This window comes from Trachurus trachurus (assembly GCF_905171665.1).
Source record: "Trachurus trachurus genome assembly, chromosome: 5".
NCBI lineage: Eukaryota > Metazoa > Chordata > Actinopteri > Carangiformes > Carangidae > Trachurus > Trachurus trachurus.
This window is the reverse complement of record NC_139896.1, coordinates 36,247,288-36,271,302: the sequence shown is the minus strand read 5'-3', so window position 1 is coordinate 36,271,302 and position 24,015 is coordinate 36,247,288. Positions and strand designations below refer to the sequence as shown.

The 24,015-nt window shown below is 41.5% G+C and overlaps 3 protein-coding genes across 4 annotated transcripts; 2 read left to right on the top strand and 1 right to left on the bottom strand.

Annotated features, from left to right (window-relative positions):
• Positions 1-6,153: 6,153 nt before the first annotated feature.
• Positions 6,154-7,131, bottom strand: ora2 (olfactory receptor class A related 2; the record flags this gene model as incomplete). Its single annotated transcript, XM_083972205.1, has 1 exon — positions 6,154-7,131. One exon carries the CDS (start codon positions 7,129-7,131, stop codon positions 6,154-6,156), a length of 978 nt encoding a protein of 325 aa, XP_083828331.1.
• A 4,414-nt stretch (positions 7,132-11,545) lies between these two features.
• Positions 11,546-12,487, top strand: ora1 (olfactory receptor class A related 1; the record flags this gene model as incomplete). The annotated part of the gene is made up of 1 exon (XM_083972681.1): positions 11,546-12,487. One exon carries the CDS (start codon positions 11,546-11,548, stop codon positions 12,485-12,487), a length of 942 nt encoding a protein of 313 aa, XP_083828807.1.
• Positions 12,488-14,232: 1,745 nt separating this feature from the next.
• phtf1 (putative homeodomain transcription factor 1) lies at positions 14,233-23,828 on the top strand. 2 transcript variants are annotated; one of them, XM_083972676.1, is made up of 17 exons: positions 14,233-14,525; positions 14,739-14,899; positions 15,801-15,857; positions 15,940-16,009; positions 16,221-16,379; positions 17,000-17,180; positions 17,411-17,531; positions 18,036-18,212; positions 18,426-18,671; positions 19,067-19,195; positions 19,309-19,578; positions 20,365-20,496; positions 20,600-20,686; positions 20,822-20,977; positions 21,125-21,220; positions 21,704-21,829; positions 23,041-23,828. In XM_083972676.1, exons 2-17 carry the CDS (start codon positions 14,870-14,872, stop codon positions 23,059-23,061), a joined length of 2,058 nt encoding a protein of 685 aa, XP_083828802.1. In that variant the 5' UTR covers positions 14,233-14,525; positions 14,739-14,869; the 3' UTR covers positions 23,062-23,828. The 2 variants fall into 2 exon arrangements, with proteins under 2 accessions (XP_083828802.1, XP_083828803.1); XM_083972677.1 differs by having other exon boundaries at positions 14,239-14,358.
• Positions 23,829-24,015: the final 187 nt, after the last annotated feature.

Genomic DNA, 24,015 nt, shown 5'->3' with positions numbered 1-24,015 from the left:
CATGCCAACAACTCCCCACTGCAGCCTGTTTGTCATCTCGTATACATCCCATTAACAGCGTGAGACTGTGTGGTACATTTTAAATACCGTGTAACCGTGCATACAGTGTGTGGATGGATTTCATCCTGTTATTTGTCTTTACAGAATTTTGTCTCAAAAGTGACACAATGTTTCTGTCATTTTCTCCACACATTATTCTCCACTTCCTTAACCTGTGTGAAGGCTGGTAGCAGCGGGATGAGATATGTGTTGCAGTTATGTCAGCACATGCCCGTGTTGTATAACTTTACAAGGTCTGTTGCTCTGAGGCACAGATAGCAATCTACGGCTGTATAATAGAGGGCTCGTAAATGTCTCCAACAGCTTTGAATTTAGAGTTGCGTTAAAACATCCTGCCGCTTTGAGGGCTTTTCTGATTTACTTAGACATTTGAACATATTGAATGATGTGCCTTGTTTACTTGCTTCAAAGCTCTTTGCAAAATAAATGATTATGACATTCAGACTATGTGAATAGGTTTGCGCGACAAAATGAGAGAATGTAGTGCGTTGAGATTACTGGTCCTGGATGAGTCCTCTGCAAGATACTCGTGAAAATCAGCAGCAACAGTGGCAGCCAGCAGCACCGCAGGACAGAGCTGCACACGGAGTAATAAGCTTAACAAACTCTCTGAAGGGAGATTTAAGGAGGTGGACATGACGTGCACAAGCGAAGCACCTCAACATGCTGTTACCGCCGAGATACAGAGCTCTGCAGACTTGCTCCATCTTGTCTGCATTCCACAGCAAACTCAGGGAAGTGGCTTGTGGAAAATTCCACCTTTGTGGCATTTAAAAGGAAAGATCATAAAGATAAAGGGCAGGGTCTCAGATACAGCTAATTTGATATGAAGAAAGTTGTGTTACTTTTGGATTAAAGGTTTTTTTGGGGGGACCTGCTGTTTGGTTTTATGACCGATCGTATACCCCTGATGTTTGCCATTAAAGTATTAGTTTGACATTTTGGGAAATGCACCCAATTCATTTCCATGCTAAGAACTAGATTGGAAGAAGGTCACAGCTAGGACACTTTTAGCATTACACACAGACACAGGAAACAGCTGGAAAAAGCTGATCTGACATCTGTGTTGGTTGTCTGGTAACCTTAAGATGACAGCATGTGGTTTTTTGTACAGATTAATCAAGAAAAGTGTGTTGATTAGTCTCCAGTTATGATGCTGAGCTAGGCTAAGCTGAGTGGTGTCAAGCTTCTCGTTTTACTTTTGGCAAGAAGCTGTTGTTGGGCTGTTCTTTTGACAGCTGATACTTTTTCAAAGTTACTTTACAGGTATCGTTTGTGCTGCTGCATCCCACACCCTCACCCCCTCACCCCCTCCCACCCCTCATTCGCAAGTTAAAGTCATAAAAACACACAGTGAAACTTTTTATGCAAAGTCAATCAGCCTCTACCTGAGTGACTCTTTGGTTTTAGGTTGGACTTGGCTTCACATCAGATTGTCAGAGTGTTGCATAAGATTGGAAATCTCAACTGTGCTTTTTGAGTCAGGTTGGAGTGCTGAGGTTTGCATTTGGCTCAGTTTTAAGGCTTTTTACTTCAAAATACCAAAATTACAGCATTGAACAGCTCCACTATTATTCCTGGAGTTTAATTCAACTTTCAAACCCCCAGTTTGAGCCCTGCTGTGTTCGCTGCCTTTTAACCGCAATCATTTAAAGAGATTAAAATCTGGGCGCTGGGTTTTCTGCATTCACACAGCATTCAGCATGAATCAGTGTCCCTGAGGGACATTGGATTGGCTCATCAAAGGATAAATCTCTGCAAACTGACATGTCAATGAAGCCCTTCCCTCCCTGATATACATTTATTTCTCTCTTGAAATGTCTCTTCTTAAAAAAAAAAATAGGTCTTGATCTCAGCAAGACTACCTGAATATGGATAAAACAAAACTAATTCACTCCTGAGTAATAAATTATGAGCTACATATTGAGAGAATACTGACATGTCGGTACTTGGTTCACGTCAGGGCAGGTCTCGGCTTTCAAATCCGGCCAATTCAAACCGTAACACCCGTCTTTCCTCTGAAATATTATTAATATTCAATTATTTCTATGAAGGTTATATGTCAGCATTTCCATGCCTGTCTTTACTGTTTTTTCAGCGACCCAGCCTTCTTTCTTCCACTCCTTAGTCCTTTCTTCTTTTTCTTCCCCTTATAGTGTGGAACACTGCAGGTATAGGGAGCAGCATTGTGAACGTCTTTCAAGTCTCAGCATAGCAGCACATATCTAACCTGTAGTTGCAGCAGGCTGCTGCCCCCAGGGCCAAACCACCCCCACAGCCCTCCGGTGTGGTCCGTGTAGTGCTGCTGTAGCGCGGGAAAGGGTGATGGTGGTGATCTTCCTGACTGCTGATTGTCATTTGGTCAACTCTGTTTGTCATTTTTTCTGCCTGTATGAAACGTTGTCTGTCTTTTGAACTGGTTTTGTCTTGAAATTGAAACGAAAGAGGTTTTGTCTTGAAAGTCAGTCAGTCAGTGTTTAGATTTTGGGTTGATCTTGACCTACAGCCACCAGCAGTTGCTTAGTTGTGCGTGGCAGAAAAAAAAAAGCGGGAACAGGAACAGCTTTGCCTGGCTTTGTCAATACTAACCACCCGTGAAACTAGAACTTGTCACGTTTACGCTCTGGTTTTTGTGATGCACAATAGGTGACATGTTATAGGGAGCTGGAGTGTTGTGAAGTGGACTTCGTTGTTAATGAATGAAGAGATGCTATCTTCTTTCCCCCATTACTCATCTTTCTATGAAGCTGCCGGCTTCAACAATATAGAGTATGATGTGGGAGGCATTAATCTTCTCATGTAACATGTCTAACAAGTTTTTTCTTAAATGTCAAACTCTGTCTTTAATATATTGCCACAAGAAAAACCAGTGAAATCAAGCTGTCAGAACTGTAAGATAAACCATGAAACACCAGGACCTGCAGATCTCTGTCTTATTGAATCCAGCATATTGTCAATAATCAACATAAATGATGCAGTATTGCTGCGTTTGTCGAGACTGAACAGGTCTAACCTTTGTCTTAACAGTGTAAATTTTCTTCCCACCATACTGTTCCTCGCCTTCATGCAGTGCAGCATTCCAGGCAAGTTGAAACTCGACAGTGTGTGTCTTCTGTCGGAGGGAATCAGTTAAACTGGGTGGATTTGAGGCGGCACATACAGCTCTGTCACATAAGAGTGTGAAAAAGCAAAAATAAAATTCATGTTATACTCAAGTCACCTCCTGGCAGGTAGAGTTTAGACCACATGCCTTTCACACAATTTAAATGCTTTCTTTATTTGTTCTCTGAAGAGCACAAAATGGGCACTGAACTGAATTAAAACCATTTCTAAGATGGGTTTTTTTGTCCCGCACTTTAAAAAAGACTAAATGAGTTGATTTACATAAAAGTACGGTTTTTCTATGGCATTCCCCATCAGTGGCTTCACTCAAACAGGGAATAAATCCTCTAAACAACATCCCTTTGAAGGAAAAGCAAAGACGGTATCAGCAAACTTAAAAAGGGCTTATTATGTCTGTCATTTCCATAAAATTTGGGGTTTGAAAGTACCGCAGGATGCGTTTATTACTGATACATTTTCACCACAGTAATAAACCCACAAGTTTCCAGTTGCCGTCATCAGTCAGAGCTCCTCTTAACTGGAAGAAACATAAGAGAAAAGATTTTTATGGGATTAATAACTAAGTTATGGTTTAGTCCAGCAAAGTAACATTCAAGGTGACCGGATTAATTAGTGATTCAGAGGTAAACAAAACGACGAGTCTTTCAAAGTACTTTCATGTGACATTATCAAAACTTTAGGAGCCGAATGTGTTGCTGACTCATGCTTGTTATCACTATTCCCTTGCATTACCATATTAGTCGTCAATTTGTCCCTGCATCAGTAAAAACAGAACATTTTGCTCACAGTGATCGTCATGATTCAAAAAACTTTTGGGTAGGGGGAGGGGAGGGTTTTGGTTTAACATGCACTTCCTGCCAGCAAAAGGCCTATATTAGGGTGTGTAGTGGCTTCAAGGCAGATGAGGGGGCGCGGCTTAGCCCGGTTGCTGCTTTGCTATTGGTGGACTAGGGAACAAAAATACCTGTACCTGCAGCAGGTAAACAGACTGACATCAGACACAGCAGGGATGGATCACCTGGCAGGATTTACTGCAACCCTTCAACTTCTTTTCAACCAGCCAGTCTGGACAACTTGTCAGCTTTTTCTTGGTGTGTGTCTTTTTGTTTTGTTTTGTCTTGTTTGTGCCTTTTCTACAGGTTTGTGTTAGAGAGAGAAACAGAAAGGTTTTAGACATTTGTAGATGTATTTCTTTGGTTAAATGTCAGCAGCAGGTTGCAACGGTTGAGTTATTTTTTCCTGGTGTGCGTTTCACATGTCTTGCCTTTTCAAGCAGGTGAGTTGAGGTTGGACAGATGACAAAATGCACATTTATCAGCTATTGAAAGTTGTGTTTATCTATATGCAGGGAAATGTGTGGAGGTGATTCAATAGAGAGGCAGTAAGAGAGAGTTTTATATATATATATATATATGTTTGGTCTCTACATGTTCAACAGCATTTAGAGGGCTGGTAGGACTTCAGAAAGATGAAAAACTGTGAAAACAGGTCCTGTCTTGTGCTGCCTGGCACACCCTTCCACACACACACATACACACACTCACACATAGAAAAAGAGACATGAGCATAGACACCAATGGAAATCTTTTTTCATGTATTTGTTTCTTTCAGCTAAACTGCCACTTCTTCCCTACCAGAAACACAGAGGATCACGAAAACCATTGAGTGGAATCATCTGGATGATTTCTCACCAGAGGCATCAGCGTGTTCCTGCTCTAATGAAACCATCCATGTTTTCTATCCTTCATTCCACCGGAGTCTGTGTAAAGTGCCAATCAGATTTCAGTGGTTTGAAGAGTAAGACACATGGAATTTGTCATCTGGAGAGAGCTCTACAAAAATGAAGTCACATTGTGGTGGGCTGTAATGGTTGCAGCTTTTGAAATAAAGGCAAAATGTGCTCTGTGAGAAAAGAAAATTGCCTTTAATATCCTTTGTTGTCAAACTGCATGAATCAGTTCTACACAAGCACAGGACCTCCATTCCTCCTTCTTAACCTGCATTGCGACAGCAGTTGAATATCACTTGGCTGACTGCACTTTAGAGTTACGGCAGGATCACAGAGTGCTGGCAGCCCTACTTTGTGTCTTTTAGGCTGTCACTCAGGGGTTGTTATGTCCTCACCCTGTCTCTCTGCCCTCACTTGTGCGAGACATGGCAATAACATAATGACTACTAAATTCCCACGTTTCCACATCCACAGCAAACTCCTCATGCAGGGCTTGTGCCAAGAGGCAGCTTTGTGTCCGTCTCCTCATCTTATAACTGCACACGCAGAACTCAGACATGCATTGTCGTCATTGTACTGAGTAATTAAGTATTGAGTAATGAACATCTTTTACATCTTTCTTTCTCTAAAGAGTATAGTTTTCCCATCAGGTTTCTATCCAATTCCCTGTGGGACAATTAACCTGCCTCATTAGTACGGGACATTTCCAAGATTCTATTCGAAGCCTTAATTAAAGCTAAATGGGCAGTTGAAAGTCACTTGACAGCTACATTGAGCCCTGAGTCACCCAGCTATATTTCTTCCACCCAATTAGGATGGTGAGAACATAACGAATAAACAAACAAAGCAAGACGATGCCAGATAAGCAGCGATTCATACAGGCTAGTATTGAGTCACAGGGTTGTTAAGACAGACTTTCTCCTTAATCCTAGTCAGTGAGACAATAACAACCCCACCCTCACACAAGTACACTATCACATCCAAAATTACAAGTGGTATTTTGCAGTTTGTCCCATAAATGACATGTTTTAATGGCATATAAAAAGGGGGGGGCATCATTTTTATGAGCTACTGTACACCACAGATGAAAGACGAGTCTTTCCTGCAACGTGCATCACAAAACCCAAAGTCCCACTGCGTTACAAAGACACACTGACCCATGCTTTAAAATAAAACTCAGTCTTTATCATCACAGCTTCTCCTGCAGCTCAGTGAGTAATCAGCCATCCCAGCATGTGCCCTTACACATGAGAAAGACTTGTGGCTTGCTCCTCGACCGGCTTCTCCTGCACTACGCACCTCAGCCTGCTATTCACCTTCCTGTTGGACACAATGATGACCAGAGGGCTTAGCGCTGCATATAGAGAGGAGAAGAATATACGCAGGTCAGAGATTAGAGAGGACGTCATGGTCTTCCTCACAGTCAGAGTGTAGACCCAGAGCCCGTTGTCTACCCCGTAGAGCACCACATACAAGGTCACAAGGGTCACCACAGCTTTGGCAGCCCGTTGCTCGGCCCCACTACTTCCTGCACCGCTGCCACCGACACCCCCACTACTGCTGCGGAGTCCCTTCACCTGCCGGCTGTGCTTGTAAAGGAAGACCAGAATGATGAGACTGGCTAAGGTCATGAGGGTCATGGGAACCACGTCTCTGCCCACCTGGGCTGCCCCGTTTGCCTGTTTGGACAGCTTGGAGGGGAAGTTGACATAGCAGAACTCTACATTAATGCCATGGTTTGTGAGGGTAGAGTTATTTAGTCTGCCAAAGGAGAAGAGTATGGCTGCCGAGCTCATGCAGGTGTTGAGGAGCCAGAGGAAGAGGAAAACAAAGCCCAAATAATGAGCTAGCAAGGCGCGGGCAGAGGCCCAGCGTGATCCGGGAGGGGCAATGCTCAGGCACTGGTAGGCACTCAGAACAAAGGTGAGCCAGATGGAGAGAGAGCGGGAGGTCCTGTAGACAAAAATCACAGCTTTACAACCTATATCGCCAAAGATGTTGGCCAGACGGAAGGAGGCCAGGGTCTCCAGCAGACAGCGAACACCCACCACCAGCAGGTTTGCACAGGCCAGATGCAGGATGATGGCATCCGCTGGGAGGAGGCGGTTCTCCCGGTGCAGCAATAGGAGGAATGCCAGGATGACAGCAGCGTTACCTGGGACTCCCACAACAGTGAGGGACAGATAGAGCATCCCCCGAACAAACTGTTCTGATGACATTCCTGCAGAAAGAGGTGTAATAAATCACTAAACATTATCGCTATATCATGCTTTTTGAATGAAGTGATATCAGAAAAGTAGATAGATTGTCACACTCACCTGAGAACAGTCAGAGCTGAAGGTGTGGACGTTGTCTCTGATCCCCTTCTCCTCAAGTAGTCGAGTGGTTTTTGTTCTTATACTTGCAAACAGGTAATGGTTGTTGGATCTGTTTTTCATGGTCCATTGACTTCTCTTCCCTCAGACTCCAATTACTTGAGATCAATTCAGATGACTGCTTCTGTCCCCTCAGTGGGCTGTGACAGACAGGATAACACAGAGAGAGCTGTGTGTTTGGATGTACTTACATAGATCTAACCAGTGGACAGAGAAAAACTGTGTTAATGAAAAATGATCTCCTAGCTTCATGTTTATACTCAAAACTGATTAAAACTATTTCTCAATGTCACTGTTTCACTGCTTTCTCTAATTACAGATACTATAGTTAGATTTCCTTATTAAACCCTCAACTCTACTTTTATACTTTTTTTAAATTTCTGCAATCAATTTGAAAAGCCTCTACCTATTAAAGACACCTTCCTTGTGTTGGTTAGTCAGATACCAACACCACAGTGTCCTCCAGTGGAGGAAGCTGAAACAAAGTGGGAGCCAGAGTACGTTCCACTCTGTCTGCGTGATCAATCGCCTCCAGTTTCATTTGTAGAGCTCGACATAGTGTTCAAATTTATGATTGTGTAATTCACTCAGAGCAATAAAAGATCTAAAAATGGAATTAAACCTAAACCATGAGGATGTTTTAAGGGTGAATCAGTGTGGGTGGGCTTAGCTCAGTGATTTAGCTGCAACATGTCCCACAGCAGGGTCCTAGTAATGATTATTAAACCCATTTCTCATAAGAAGATAATGAGTTGTGTCCTCCACCAAAATTGAGACTACTACTACTACTACTACTTTCATAATTATAGTGAAATTAGTTCAATGCACAATAACCTCATTGGACTGGTTGTATTTATGCCTGTTTCCACATGTTTGAGTTTTGAGCCAGGTGCATATAGTAAAATATAATAAAATAAAACAGATCATATGACATTTAGTGAAGAAGAGAGATGTCTTTCCTGCTCTGCTTGATTTTTTTTTCTTTTTTAAACATATTTATATAAAAGACAGAGAAAACAAGTGCTGCAGGCAGGTGCCGCAATTGATAAATGAGTCTCTCTATGCAAAAGAATGAAAATACATTTTTGGCTCAGGGTTCCATTGAGCATTATGAATGAATCAATTATTTTTGAACGTTACCACAAAACCTAATATGTCACAGGGCTTAAGGTAAACATATTGTAGATAGTGTAAAAGATAAATCTAAAGTCATGGGAGGTCATTTTTTGCCCTCACCCTCCCTTTTAATGCAAATCATGAGTGTGAGAGTGTGAGACCTATCAATATCAGAGTGAGAGGCTGCTGAGCCAAAAGCTTCTTAAACCTCATTTTTGCTGTGGGACAGATTAACTGGCACAGTGAGAGATGCACTGAGTATTTCCTCGTCCTGAGTCAAACATGCACTTCAGCACATTCTTTTAGCTGCAAAAGGTTGAAAAGTGACAGAATTAATTGAGGTTTTATGTAAATAGCTTAGATTAGATAAGATAATTAGGTAATTATGCAAGAGTGTGATTTCTCTATTATTGCATCTCGCTGTCACTGTCAGAAAGTAAAAGATTGATGATATTGGTTTAATTCAAATTAATCAGCTAAACTAATATCTTAGAGACAGCCGTCAAGAAAATGAACACATTTAAATTTTTATCATGAACGTAGAATCATAACTGACATCATTTTCACATGTATAACTCACTCACGTGTCCAATACAAGAAAGCTACCATAAATTTAGTTTAGTTTAAGTTTAAGTTGTTGTATTAGAAAATGTCTATCATTTAAGTAATAGTTAAAGTTAGTTATAGTTTCCACGAGTTGGACAAAATATGAGAAACATTTGTGATTTTGAATATAATATAGTCCAATCTAACATTGTCACCTTTGCTCCCCTCAGTGTGAAAACAGTTTATTTAATGTACAGTGTTACTGAAAAGAACACAAAGCCAAAGAAGACTTGATGACAGCACCTGTTTGGGATTAGATCAGACTGTAAGGTTTTCTTTAAAAAACCAAAACCAAAAGTGTAAAATAGTAAATTTGTCTTTTATTGCACACAGAAAACATCATTTCCTCATCATAGTAAGACATGCATGGTAGGGTGGTATGAGCTGTACTTTGTGCATCAATGCTCTGGGTATAATGGAAACACTTCCTGTGAAATTAAAAATTAAATTAGCGTAATGGGGAAATAACAGTTTACATCAGCCATAAACAAAAAAAAAGGAAAAACTCAAAAAAAGTCTGCTTTTTAAAAGAACTTACCATGCAGGATGCTGTACATGATGAAATCCCCTTGGCAGGACATGCTTGAACTTGCCATTTTAATTAGCTCTCATATTAACATGTTAAAAACACACAGAAAAACAACATATCTTATGATGCTTTGTTCCAAGGCTTATTCTTGGGGGAAATCAAGCTACTCAAACAACAATTTCACTGCACAATCTGAATTCTACAGCTGAAAACACAGGTGGATAATTGACCAACAGGTTCAAGTGCTTTTACTTTGAGACATGTTTGCCATTTAAAGCATACTGTACACTGCTGGAAACCTGGAGACATCTTACAAACTTTTGTTAAAGCATACGTCAGCACTGAGAGTGAGGAACATAAATGAATAATGGCTGGTTGTCCCTATGCCCCCAATTAGTACAGACATGCATTGTTATATGGCTAATTGTCTTGCTCCTCTGTGTCTTTTAACATGCTCCCAGGACGTGAAGGAGGAAGGAGCGCACACCCAGGCACCAGCTGTGCATGTAAAAGCCTCTTGATGGCTCATTCAAGGCATCATCAGGCTGCTTTTGCATCAACAATAACCACACACTGTTGTCTCCGCAGGGGTTATTTAACTCTGCTTTTTCTATATAACTCCACAGGGAAAAAGCATTAAAATATTTCAAAAGATTGACATGCAGCCCCTCTGTCCAAGGAAACTGAAAACTGATGTGGGATTTAAAGACAGGAAACATCATTCAAGTTTAGAATTCATATAAGGATTCGCATATGCTATTCATATGACCTAAGGCATATCTCCTTCTGACGATGAACAATTTCCCCACATTAAAGCCTAAATCTTATTTGGGATGCTGTATTGACATTCAGCCTGCAGCACCTTCATTTCATATTAACAAAGGAGGGATTTCTGCACACTCATGCCACATTTGTTTGAAATTTGCTACTATATCTCATTCCAATACAGAAAATGGACTGTAATTACTGGCCATATAGTGATTGATCTATTGATTTTTTTTTTAAGTTTTGCTTGCTGTCATAGTTTTTCATCAGAATATCCCTTCACATGGGCGTAGCGGACGCGGGGTACACGGGGGACATGTCCCCCGCACTTCAGGGTCATTCTATGTTAACTCAACCTGAGTTTGGCAACTTTAGTTTAGATTTTGACTTTGTATATCATTTTTAAAGAGCTAAAGTCGGTTTCCTGGTGCTGTTCTGTTTGTTTGTGTGATTTTTAGCTGCTAAGGAGAGGTGCAATTGAATGCGAGAGGATGATAAATCACTCAATAGACCTTTGAACAATTTGTCCCCCTCACTTCTAAAATGATGGTTACGCTGCTGTCCCTTCATAACATGTTTTCAGGGTAGGACACCTTGTTCTGTGCAAAATTACCCAGTATGTTCTGAAAGGTATCTGCTGAATTAATCGTATTGAGTCTGTATCCCCCAAAACCTTTGTATTGCGGGTCATCCACTGCAGTGCAGAACAGAAACACAAAAAGGAATCTCATACTTTAACATACTTTACCTTTGGACAACAGACTTGATTTACCTATAAGAGATGGCCCCCATCACCTGCATTGTAAATGTAAGGGATCTGTTCATCAGTGCAGTAGTACACACTGTACATATAGGATATTGTTTTAAGACGACTTGAAAAACAGTGTGTATCCCTCAGTGCTATATGCCCTTGCTGTGCTTGCCTTCAGAGACCACATCAGATTAAGTGTTGTTACTGTAATTTGCAAAACTGGGCTGAACACTGCAATGTTGGGAAATGATCTCAAGGGACATAAAAGACTATAAATTGAAATTACAGGGGTGATTAAACAGTTATTGCACAACAGGCTGCAACTTAAGGTGAGCATCAGTCTAAACATAAAAAAAAACCTGTTATTAATACTATCATCATCTGTTATATCAGATGTTTACTGGATGAATGTCTGGTGTGTGCAGTGTGTTTATAACAGATTTGATTCTCTGTCTGCTTTGCCAGTCTTGACCGGTGCAGGCCTTGGCGTCATGGATCTGTGTGTGACCATCAAAGGGGTTTCCTTCCTCTTGCAAACAGGTATGGGCATCTTGGGGAACACCGTGGTGCTGCTGGCCTACAGCCACATCATTTACACAGAACCCAAGCTCCTCCCTGTGGACATGATCCTGTGCCACTTGGCCTTTGCCAACCTCATGCTTCTACTGACCCGCTGCGTCCCTCAGACCATGACTGTGTTTGGGCTCCGAGACTTGCTCAACGACCCCGGCTGTAAGGTGGTGATCTACGCCTACCGCATTGGCCGGGCTTTGTCGGTCTGCATCACCTGCATGCTCAGCGTGTTTCAGGCGGTGACCATCGCCCCTGCTGGACCGCGTTTGTCGAGGCTGAAGCCTGCACTTCCCTCCCTGGTCCTCCCCACATTCGCAGGTCTGTGGCTCCTCAACATGGCCATATGCATCGCAGCCCCTTTCTTCTCTATGGCCCCACGGAATGGCACTGTCCCAGCATTTACCCTCAACCTTGGCTTCTGTCATGTGGACTTCAGAGACAACCTGTCCTATGTGATCAATGGCGTGGCTGTCTCTGGGAGGGATTTTGCCTTTGTGGCTGTGATGCTGGGCTCCAGTGGTTACATCCTGCTGCTTCTCCACCGCCACAGCCGACAGGTGAGAGGGATCCGCCGCTCTCAGGGTGCTGGGGCAGAGACCAGGGCTGCAAAAACAGTGGTCACCCTGGTGGTTCTGTATGTGGTCTTCTTTGGGATTGATAACATCATCTGGATTTACATGCTGACTGTGGCTAAGGTGTCACCAGTGGTGGCTGATATGCGGGTGTTCTTCTCCTCCTGCTATGCCTCTCTCAGCCCCTACTTTATCATTTCTTCCAACAAGAAGGTCAAGGCGAAGATCGTGTGTGCATCTGAGCAGGATCAGCTGTCAGCAGACACTCAGGAGTCGAATGACAAATGACTCCTTCTCGGTCTTGACAGGCTGTTGACTCACCTGCAAGACAGCAGAGTTGTTAGGCATTTGTGCACAGAGAACTGTCATTTAGCTGAGCAATGGACCCTTTAGAAAGTAGCCTAGTGCTCGATAGAAGCGTCACTTCAGTGGTGCTACTGGTACCTTTTCTCGTGTATGTATGCCTTAATTTTTAATAGAATTGTACACACATGCACATGTGTGTCTATCTACAATAGCCAGTTTGTGATCAATTTGTATCAACATATCATTCTCATCATTATCACTGTAGGTGAAAAGAAGAGTCAATTCAACATTGAAGTTATTAAATCATTGTGCCAGCAATGCCAATAAGCTTATCTTTCTCTCTGTTTCTAATACTAAATGGATTGTCTGTGAGTTTGGGAATTTGACAAGAGGTCATTTGAACAGGGCTATGGCCTGTTCCTTTACTGTTTCAGGAAGCTTGGTGGTTCAAATGTTCAGAGAAGTTTTTATTTAGAATAATTGTAAATTAAAAGTGTGGTATTTATCTATCAGGATTATATTTTTGGCCCTGTATGAAATATTTTAGACTGACGTTGAATGCGTATAAAATTGAGATGATTTTGGTCCCTTGACGAAAAAAAAATCTTTGGGTAATCTCTGTTTTTCAATTACAATCATACATTTCAGGATTATTATTTTAGTTTAGTTTTTCACCTGTCTCCAAAATTTCCTAACGAAAGCCTGTTTTTGAGAACACAACCAACAATTTATCAATACAATGCTGCTCTCTGATTGGTCCAGACCGTTGTCAAGTATAATGACCGTTGCTAGGGACGGCGCTCTGATCAGCGCAGCACAGAAAAGAGAAATTTTACCTTATGTTTCATTTTTTACCGTCATTAAACAGCTTCGGACTAATAGTGATGTTAGAGATAATGACTTGTAACTTGTTACAGGGAGAGTGGAGGCTCCTTCCACATCCTGGCTGGAAACCAAACCTGCTGATCAGAGCCTCTGACCCGGTGTCACAGCTCCTCTCGTCTCAGTGGCACCGCGGCTCCGAGACACAAACGCACCCCGTAAACAGTAGAGTTAATCTCTTGTTTATGACAGATACGACTACACACAATACACACATCTTAACACGTGTATGGTAATCCATCGATCCACTGATTGATTATCAAAGGCTTCAAATGCACGACCGGGAGGCTCAGCAAAACAGCGGACGTGACCAGTCTTGCAGATTCGCTAAATGCAATTTTTAATCGATGAAAGTCGTATTTTGATCAACATTATGTTTCAAATTAATTATTTCACTCGTAAACCGTGTAATAAGCGGGGTAATGTATAGCCTCCGAACTATACATTATCCCTTACTTAAAACAATGGCTAGCCCATTCCAGTCTTATTACTTTTTTTTGCGTGGTCTCTGTTGCTGATCTCTGATTGGTTAAAATTTCAGGAGCGAGTTTTAGGGAACTTTTTATCCTTAGTTTAACCTTTCAGGCAGCCATCCTCACCTTCTGGCTCTCCTGTTGGAGATATGTATCTGAAAAATGTCTCTGTGAAAATGTAAATCACAAATCTTTCCTCCACGGTTTTATGTAGTAGCCCCAGCTGCATGTTATCAGTCGATCTTATCCAAACGACAACACCAGGTTGACAGCGCTAAGTCAGCCTGATAGACACTACCCGGGGATGAAAAACCCCATACGGAGACAACAAACCCCGGAAAAGGGAAGCGGAAAATGAACAAAATGTTAAAACAAAAGTGAAGTGAGACAAGTACTGAATACCTTGAGCACAGACATCTGTAAACAACCATATACCCACGAAGACAATGACTTATGGCACTTGCGAGTCATTTATCAGGACAAGACGAGCCAGTTAAGGTAAAGCTCACAGCATGCGCAGCTAGTAGTTAGCACAGTTTGACAACAAGACGCTGCGACGCCCCTGAAACTGAAGACTGATGATAAAGTATTTAAAGAGCCGTTTGTGATGATACCAAAGGTCTCCTCCAGTTTGTGCTTCATGGACAAGTGTTGTTTTATTTCAGGTGAGTTGTCTCGGTCGTTTGCTAACTAACGGGCGGCTCCTGCTAGCTAAGGTTTACCACGCTGATTAGTTTATCGTTACTCAGAGATAAGTTACTTCATAACTTAACCAAATACACGCATCAAATGTCTCTTTCATATTGGAAACTTTGATTTTGGTTTCGGTCTTTTCTTTACTGTTTTTTTTTTCTACATTATCTCTGCGTCTGTGTCAGGTTCAATGTGGCCGTGGTTGTTTTTTGTTTAATGAACAATCCTGGACGGATGCCCAGTCCTCCTCCCTGTCTCCTGTGCGCTGTGTGAAATGACCTGACTCTGACTGAACTGGTTCCAGCAGCACAGGACAATGGCCAGAATAGCCTGGTACCAAGAGAAGGTAAGACCAGACCACTGTTACATCAACACGTTTAAAAATGTAGCCATCGATGTGATTTCCAAGGAAGTACATCCAGTTTTACCTCAATTCAATGTCATTATTGTTAGGCTATATGTAGAAATAAACATGCAGTGCAATTAAATGCTTACTTTGCTGTTTCTACCCTGATACAATCAGCTATTTTATCTCACTAAAATCCTAGAAACCAGTAAATGAAAAATATAATGAAATGATGTACAATACAATATAATGAATAATCAGAGCAAATATTGCCCAGTCTTTGAAAAATATTTTGTAGAGTAATGCAAATGCATTTATATCTACATACTTTCCCCCATATACATCCACATATGCACATTGAGGTAGACAGGATAAGAATTATGTCACATAGAGAATAAAATAGTATCTGAAAAGATGTAACATTATTGAAATCCAGTATATTTTGTGATATTGCCACAATGTGCTGTCATTTTCCAATTGGCCAGCATTTATAAATTGTTTTCAAACTCTATAAAATTACATGCACAAACCTTTCTTTGATGTGATCCTTTCAGGGCAAAACCTTGGTCTGGTCCCTTTAGTCACTATGAACAAACTAAATCTTACTGATTTGTCAATCAATCAATCAATCAATCAATCAATCAATCAATCAATCAATCAATCAATCAATCAATCAATCAATATCCTTTATTTAACCAGGTAAAAAACTCATTGAGATTTAAAAACCTCTTTTCCAAGAGTGACCTGGCCAAGACGGCAGCACACAACAGCTCAGTTGCACATCACACAAGACTCAAATAAAATACGATCACACATTTGTGCCTAAATAAGGGCTGCAAAGCCTCACTAAATGCCCCCATAGTAAAAGTAAAGTATTACAACAGTTCTGTTGTTGTTACAGATCGGTGCCTACGATCAACAAGTCTGGGAGAAATCTCTGGAGAAGGCAGACCTGAATGTAAGACACCTATTAAAATCTCTGAAAATAAATGTGTGTGGTGAATCTCCGCTAAGATGAATATTCCTTGTGACTCCCACAGGGTTTAGACAGCAAACCAAAGAAGACGTGTTTCATCAAACCAGACCTCATTGATGTTGACTTAGTTAGAGGTAAGGATGAACAATGAGAAGGCGTCAATTGTATTGTACCTCACACAGTCAGTAAATCTCATAACCTGCAACGTTGTGCACATCTCCGTAGTTACATGTTCTTTTGTGTTGTCTTGTGTTTTGTCAGAGCAATAGAAGAGAGAATATCAGTTTCATAGTCACATTTGTCACAGTTTCAACAAAGCTGATCTGGACTCATTTGTATGTTCAGGATCCACTTTCAGCAAAGCCAAACCAGAGAGTCCCTGGACATCTCTGACTCGAAAGGGTCTGGTCAGAGTGCTGCTCTTCCCCTTCTTCTTTCAGTGGTGGATCCAGGTGACCTCCAGATCTGTCTCCTCATGTATCCTTGTTCTCTACTTCATGCAAGGTGAGTACACGACCGAGTGACACAACAAATTTGAATAATGTAAAATATTTTTTGCGTAATGATGTGAACTAGGGTTCCAAGTAACAGACTGCACATTGTAAACTAACTCACTCTTTGTTGTCTTGACATTATTCATATTCGCGTAGCATTTCAGCTCCTCTCATTCTTCTCGTTTACTGAGGGAAAATATTTTTATGTCACTTGGAAAATTAAGTTTTAAAGAAAAGTGCTGTGTACACCTGCTGCTGGTTTTAAAAACTAACACAAGGAGAGAATCTGCAGGTTTATAACACTGTTGCATCTTTGTCTTTCATTGAGTCACAATATTGAGTATTGAGAGACAGTTTGTGTGGTCCTTTAATTACTGTAACAGTAATATTCTTCAGGCAGGTGCTGAAAGATGATTTCATCTTCTCTTTTGACTGTAAATGAAATAAATACTGTATATTGTACTCAGACTTAAATCCATTCCTATGGCCTAAGTTCAGCGTCTCATTTGTCACAGTTTATACCATGTTACACCTGAGCAGCAGAGAAAAACCTCATTAGTGAGCATGAATTCTGTTATAATGAATCCCCTAAGAGACCGTTTTGTTTGCCAAATGTTTTGCTCCCCTCAGTGGCAGCCGTGGTGCTGTACTTGGAGGTCCCTGGGGCAAGTGCCAGCGAGGTGTTTGGGCCCATGTGTCTGATGCTGCTGCTGGGCACTGTGCACTGCCAGATTGTGTCGACTGAGTCCAGCCGGTGGCCCTCGGGCAGTCCAGCTGCCAGCAGCACCACCAGCCCCGCGCGCAGAAGGAGGTGGTGTTTTTTTTTTTTTTTTTTGCTCATTGTTAGGCACTGTGCACACTCATTTGCTTGTACTAACACACCTTCACCTCACAGCACATGCATAACCTCATCTCCACACACAGAGCCAAAGACTGCTACCTGTAGCACACAGCAAAGCCTCTCTGTCGCTCTCACTCCTGTGGCTCTGGCCAACGCCTGCTCCGTCTACCATCTCTTTTGTTTGTTCTTTCTCTTTTCAGACCAAGGAAGAGCAGGGGGCTGAAAAAACCTGAAGAGAAGAACGACAGCGGGGACACGGAGCAGCAGGCGCCGTGGCTCTCTGAAGAAAGTCAGCGATTATACAAGCCCGAGGAGAGGAGGGTACAGCCACTCTCTCTAGTCGGTCTGCAGTAAACAAACTTTGATCACTGGACAGAGTATAAAGGATTCTCATTCTCAGCAGGACAAGTGATGTTCAGCATTAAAAACAGCAGTCAACACCTTGGTGCTGGCTGTATTGGAAAAATAGCCACAGCCAGAATTTAAGCAGCCTCTGGCAACTGACTAGTGTTGAATGGTTAATGCTGAATCGGTCTTTGGTTTCCTTTTAGAGAGGCAGGTTTATTCTTCTTATGTTTACAATGTGACAAAAAATCCTCTGAGTAGGGCTTATGATAAATATTGTTAAGATAGATAGATAGATAGATAGATAGATAGATAGATAGATAGATAGATAGATAGATAGATAGATAGATAGATAGATAGATAGATAGATATGCATAACAAATAAGAGCATCAAAATACCAATAACTTTTGAAAATGTGTAATTTGCACATGTTGTGGAACACATTTGTAAGATACTTTATTTGTGATGTTCTCTCACAGAACAAGAGAAAGTCAGGATTTGGAGCATCCGATGAACTCTCCAGTGAGGAAGAGGAGGGGGTACAAACGGTTGAAAAGACTTGCCCGCCGACTCATCAAGAGAGACACCCCGCACATGTGTCTTGTGTGAGGAAGAGAAACCTAAAGTCTAACCCCAAACCTTCACTAAGGCCTCAGGTAAACTTAGTTCTTCAGTGTATCGCAATGAAAGTAATTGCAAGGTATTACTGCGAGTTAACTGTTCAAGAAGCATTCAATTGTAGAGATGCATAGAGATGATGCTTTGGTGGAGAAGAGTAATGATGTGGGACATAGACATGTGAAGCAGTCAATAATGTTCAGGTCAGTGCTTTACACAAAAAAACCTCTTCATCATTGATTCGGGAGCAGGAAGGGAGTGGTGCTTCTATCAAGGTGAAGCCTCGAGAGGTGGAGCGCCTCAGACCGAGCGTCGGCTCTCGCCCTAACTCCGATACCGACGACACAATGTGGGAGGAGCTTCTCCAAGGACCCGACTCTGCCTCCACAGGCAGCAGTGACAGCGAGGGGAACGGGAGGTACAACGCCAGCTCTGCACTCCCACAAACCACCACTCTGAGCAGTGACGATGAGAGCCTTCAGCAGGGAATCACCGGAGTAAGATCACCATACATCTTTAATCCTAGTTTTTATCTGTGGTTTTACAAAAGGGAATTACTGATTCAACATATTGGTAAATACTTAATCAAGGCCTTCAAATCTCAATACTTGAGATATGCCACACATTTATACTGCCAGTGTCTCGTATTTTATATGTGAAGGTATGTTTATTATGTGAGATATTTTATCTATTAAGCTGATGATTACTTTCTTGATAAAAATCAAATAGTAGCCTTGTCTCACTAACACAACACACCAGATCAAAACATATTGTTTTTCTTTGAAATAACAAATTATTTATTTGAGTCATTATTATTACTTTTTTCCTACACATTAGAAACCGTAAATGAACAGGAGGGTATCCGTTTTCTTTTTTCTTGTTTTCCTTTTAGAACCAGCTGTCTTGGCTTCAGGCGTGTCACCCATCCAAGGACCGGGTCAGTGCCATCATATGGGAGCAGGGAGAGTGTAAGAAAGCAGACATGTCTGTGCTGGAGATCAGTGGGATCATCCTTACACGGGTACATATTGTACTACATATTACTAGTCTGTGTCTGCACTTGAATATAGGAGGCAATATTGTAATGTTGCAGCATAACAAAATATCACCTGTCACTCTCTCTCCTGTGAACAGGTGAAGTTGGTGGAGCAGGGGATGGGCTACCTGGTCCTTGGCGGCCTCATGACCGTCACCCTGGCACTGCTTCCATTTGTGTTCCGCGTAGCTCAGCATCTGGACTTGTCGAGCCTCGGCTCCGTGTCCCCGGCAGAGCTGGTAGAGATGGCGGTGGGGCCGCTGGACGCCAAAGCCTACGCCTTTTTCTTCATCACAACAGTGCAAAGAGTCTGCCTGACTGGACTGTTCTTCTTCATGATGTGTGTGGCTGAGAGAACGTACAAACAGGTGAGAGGTCAGCCCTCTTGTTCTTGATTGCAGCTCAACTTGCACCATCCATGGATGGCAACATCTCACAGACCTCCATCCTAGTAACTGCAGATTATTCCTCATAATCAACACATTTGGAGGTTTTCTGCTCTGTCAAATATTATTTTGATGATGGTCTGTGCATCCATGGTTACACACCAACAGCAGAGATTCACAAATATAACAAAATATGGACAGAAAATAGCCTTTAGGTAGCACAATAACACCATGGTGATGTTAAATAGTACTTCCAACTTTCATTCCCATTCAGCATTATGGGAACCACAGTTTCTAAACGTTATTATGACAAATAAAGGCGAGACAAAAAATCCATCATCATGTTTTTAGTTTGCACAATATATTTTTACAAGTACAGTACTAAGTCTCACAATGTCCCATTAAGGTGGTTCTTGAAAAACAGGAAAAACCTGAACACTGTACTCTGAAAATAGTCAACTGTATTTCACAGTGGAGTGTCTCCACCAAAAGCTAAATAATGGGAGTGGAAAATGACAAGACAACCCTCAGGATCTAGTGGTATAACTGTGTTAAGTTGTATTACTATGGCTGTATTTTAATGAATGAATCTAGATTGTGTGTGACTAATCACCACTGACCCATCTTTGTATTTACTTGTACATGTGTTTGTCCCCCTAGTGGCAGCTGACAGAGCCTACAGACAACAGATCCTGCTTTTTTTGTAGGACTGCTTGATTCCGTCAGGTGCTTTGCATCTTTCACAGCGTGTCTGTGTTTCTCCAACAGAGGCTTTTATTTGCAAAGTACTTCAGCCACCTGACTTCAGCTCGAAAGGCCAAGAAATCTGAGATCCCTCACTTCAGACTGAAGAAAGTCCAGAACATAAAGATGTGGTTGTCACTACGCTCTTTTCTCAGGGTTCGTATCCTCCTGTTCTTTTACTACTTTATATTGTTTTAACTCTGTCACAGACTTTCCTTTGTTTGCAATGGTGCATCACTGACTTGCTTGTTCATTGCAGAGACGAGGGCCGCAGCGCTCTGTTGATGTCATCGTCTCCACCATCTTCCTTTTAGCGCTTTCCATTTCATTCATCATTTGTGCCCAGGTCAGTCATATAAGGGATTACATCTGATTAGAGAATGTCAGTTTTAACAATATTATCCAAATAGTGTGACTGGAATAGAGACAGAAGTGCTGTAGATTCCTAACGGGAGCACTGCGGTTTCTTTCTCTACTTAAGCTTCTGCACAGCCACAAGACATTCCTACAGTCTCTGACAAACTGGCAGCTGATGGTGTGGGCCTCCTCCCTCATCCTCTATCTGTTACGGCTGGCCACGCTGGGTTCAGAGACCAACTGCAAATACAGCAACTCCTCAGTGCTGCTGACGGAGCAGGTAGGTGCCCGTGGCGGCAGAACACCTGGCAGTGCAGCTTATTTCTCAGTGTGTTCAGCACAATGAGTGACACTTTGACTGATTGTACTGTAGGTTTAATTAAACGACTAATTCTTTAATAATATGTATAACTCTTCTTGGTTACAGATCAATCTGTATCTAAAAATGGAGAAGAAGCCCAATAAGAAAGAAGAACTCAATATAGTGAACAACGTTTTAAAACTAGCTACAAAACTGATGAAGGTGAGTATGAATTGTGGTTGAAGTGTTTTGCCTTGATACAAAGCTAAATCATTTAAAAATAACATGAACAAAAATACACAAGCAACAAAACAATTGTATGTTGAACAAATAATAAGCTTTCCCATTAGAAATAAAACTCTGTAGATCATAAATCTTCCTTTAATGTTTTTCATTTTTGTACAAAATAAAACAAAATATATCTTGTGACTCAACTTGATTATTCCAGTGTCTAGTGGTTAAGAGAAGATTGCATCAATATATCCCTACTAACTAAATGCTAAGAATGAGACGTATAAAAATGAATTTGTCAGTTCTGATATCTAATTTTAACTTTTCTGATGAAGGCCAGATGAAGCTCTATCTGCCAGTGGCCTACTGTATAATCCACAGTAAATTCTGGCTTTGACCATTTCTTTGCTCCTAGCTATGTGCCCCCGTGTTGTAAATAAAAACAACTTTGTATTTCCGCTTAACCTCCACCAGGAGCTGGACACTCCATTCAGACTGCTGGGTCTGACAGTGAACCCTCTGATCTATAACATCACTAGAGTGGTCATCCTGTCTGCCGTGTCTGCCGTGGTCAGCGACCTGCTCGGCTTCAACATCAGAGTGAGTGGAGACTCTCTGCTAAATGTTGAAATTACAGCTCTATGGTTTCTGTGGTAATGGAGCAAGAGGACAGAGCAAAAATGGATGAAAGCTGCACTTTTGCACATAAAGTTGAGTTTACTGCTCACACAAAGCACTATTCAGCCTGTGACGGACAGAGTTATTATAGCTTGGGCACTGTAAATCATGAGCATTCACCTGTCAGAGCCTGTAACAACATGTTGCATGGTGGAAGATCCCCACGATTCTGGTGTTTGAGTGGGGATCAAACTCATGACATCTTGGCCTGAGCTGCTTCAGTTTTTACTGTTTGTATAACTCCTGTAAACACAAACATTATGGAATTGCTATATTTAAGTGCTGCAGTGACTTTTAAACCCATTTTGTGAAATTTCTCAGTTTATAGTTGCATAGTTACAGATGTCAAATCTGTCGGTGTCAGAGTGGCGAGAGCAGAGGAGTTTAAAAGGGCTTTCAGGTGGTTAGCAACCAGTGCCTTAAGTTACACGTACTTTCACTGACACGCACTTTGTAAAGTCAGGAAATACTCAGAGGAACAGTTTGACATACTGAGTTTTAAATGTTATATGCCTTTGCCTATGACTTTCTTATAGACAGATTAAAAGATATAATTTTTATGTCTGTGGTTAGGTATGGGGCATAATTACTTTAGCTTAGCATTATTAGTGAAAGTATCTGTAGCTAAAATATGCCTGACAGCATACCCCGTCCTGATTTGCCCACGGCGCAGAGGTTAGAAACCTCACTGTGTCTCGTTTGCTTTCGGTTTATTTTTAATTATATATATTTCTTTACATTTATGAATATGACGCCCATCTTTTTGTTCTGACCGGTTTTTAAGCTGCCTCCCAGTGTGGCTGTTTGTAACAGGTAGAACCAGTTTTGATTTCTGATGCATTGTGACAGTTTGTCATTAGAACCACTCCTAGTATAATCTGGTCCTTAGGGTTGCTGGTTTATTTATGAACTCTTAGTCCTCACGCTAAGATAGGCCAGCTATCTCCCTGCTCTAGTTTTGCACTTCTTATACAGACATGAGACTGGTGTAGAATATTTCTCAGATTGACAAAGTGATCGTTTAACCAGGGATGCACCACTGTGATATATTATGATGTGTTGATATGTGCCGTTCTGTGAAATGAAATGACATCTCTTTAAAGCTGCTTTTATCTCTTCTCTTTAATTTGCAGCTGTGGAAAATCAAGTCTTAAATGTGAAAACAACCAACCACTAAAAGTCCGAGACACTGGAGACCAGGGATCCCACTGCAGAAAGCCCCTCGTCTACAAAAAGTGTGCAAACCTACTGTGACAGTATTTCCATTTGTCTGTGCCTTCCAGCTGAGACTTCTGTCTAAGTTTCATCAATCCTTCACAAGCCTGAGATGCTCTGACAATCGCTCACGCACCATTACTGGCTGCTAAGCTGGTGCAGCATCACACACTTTCTCTCGGCCAAGACACTAAACCAGTGCCTAACCTTTGACCCTTGAATGTTCCTCAGTATTTGATCAGGCTTCTGTAGCATCCATATTTCCCATTGTGTCTTGTACAGATAGGGTGTGGACACAATGTGAAGTGTAAATCCAGTGAATAATGTACATAGTTTAATCCTCTTCGCTTGTGTTCTTCATCAGTATAATAGTTCAGTTAACTACAAACCAAGCTGTGTGATATCTAAAGCCAGTAAATCAGAGTGGGCGAGCAGCTGTATTAATTGAATTTTCATAGGAATCACCTTTGAGTTCAACCTTTTTGTACTATTTAATGAGGAAACATTGTGGCTGTGAGTGGGCTTTATTTATTTTGGGGTTCTGTTTCAGCAACTTGTCATGGTACCTGACAGTCATATCTCTTTGACCACTATCTGCCTTTTGTATTCAGGACCATTTTTGAATAAAATAACTATGCAAAGAGGCTTTAGTTAAGCTTAAAGAAAATGTATGATAGAGGTGAATAAAGTCTCTTTTTCATCCATGGATGTTGGCTTCTGTGTGTTTTTTTTTAAAGCCAGCACTCTGTCTTTAACAGGTTTTGTTCTCAGTGTTTAAATCTGGAAGGTGCATCCACGTATCCTGCTGCATATCTATTACCAACGTTACGGTAGAAGCGTGTAAAAAATGACGTAGAGGCACACCTCCGGCTTGGAAGGACACCAGCCGGCCG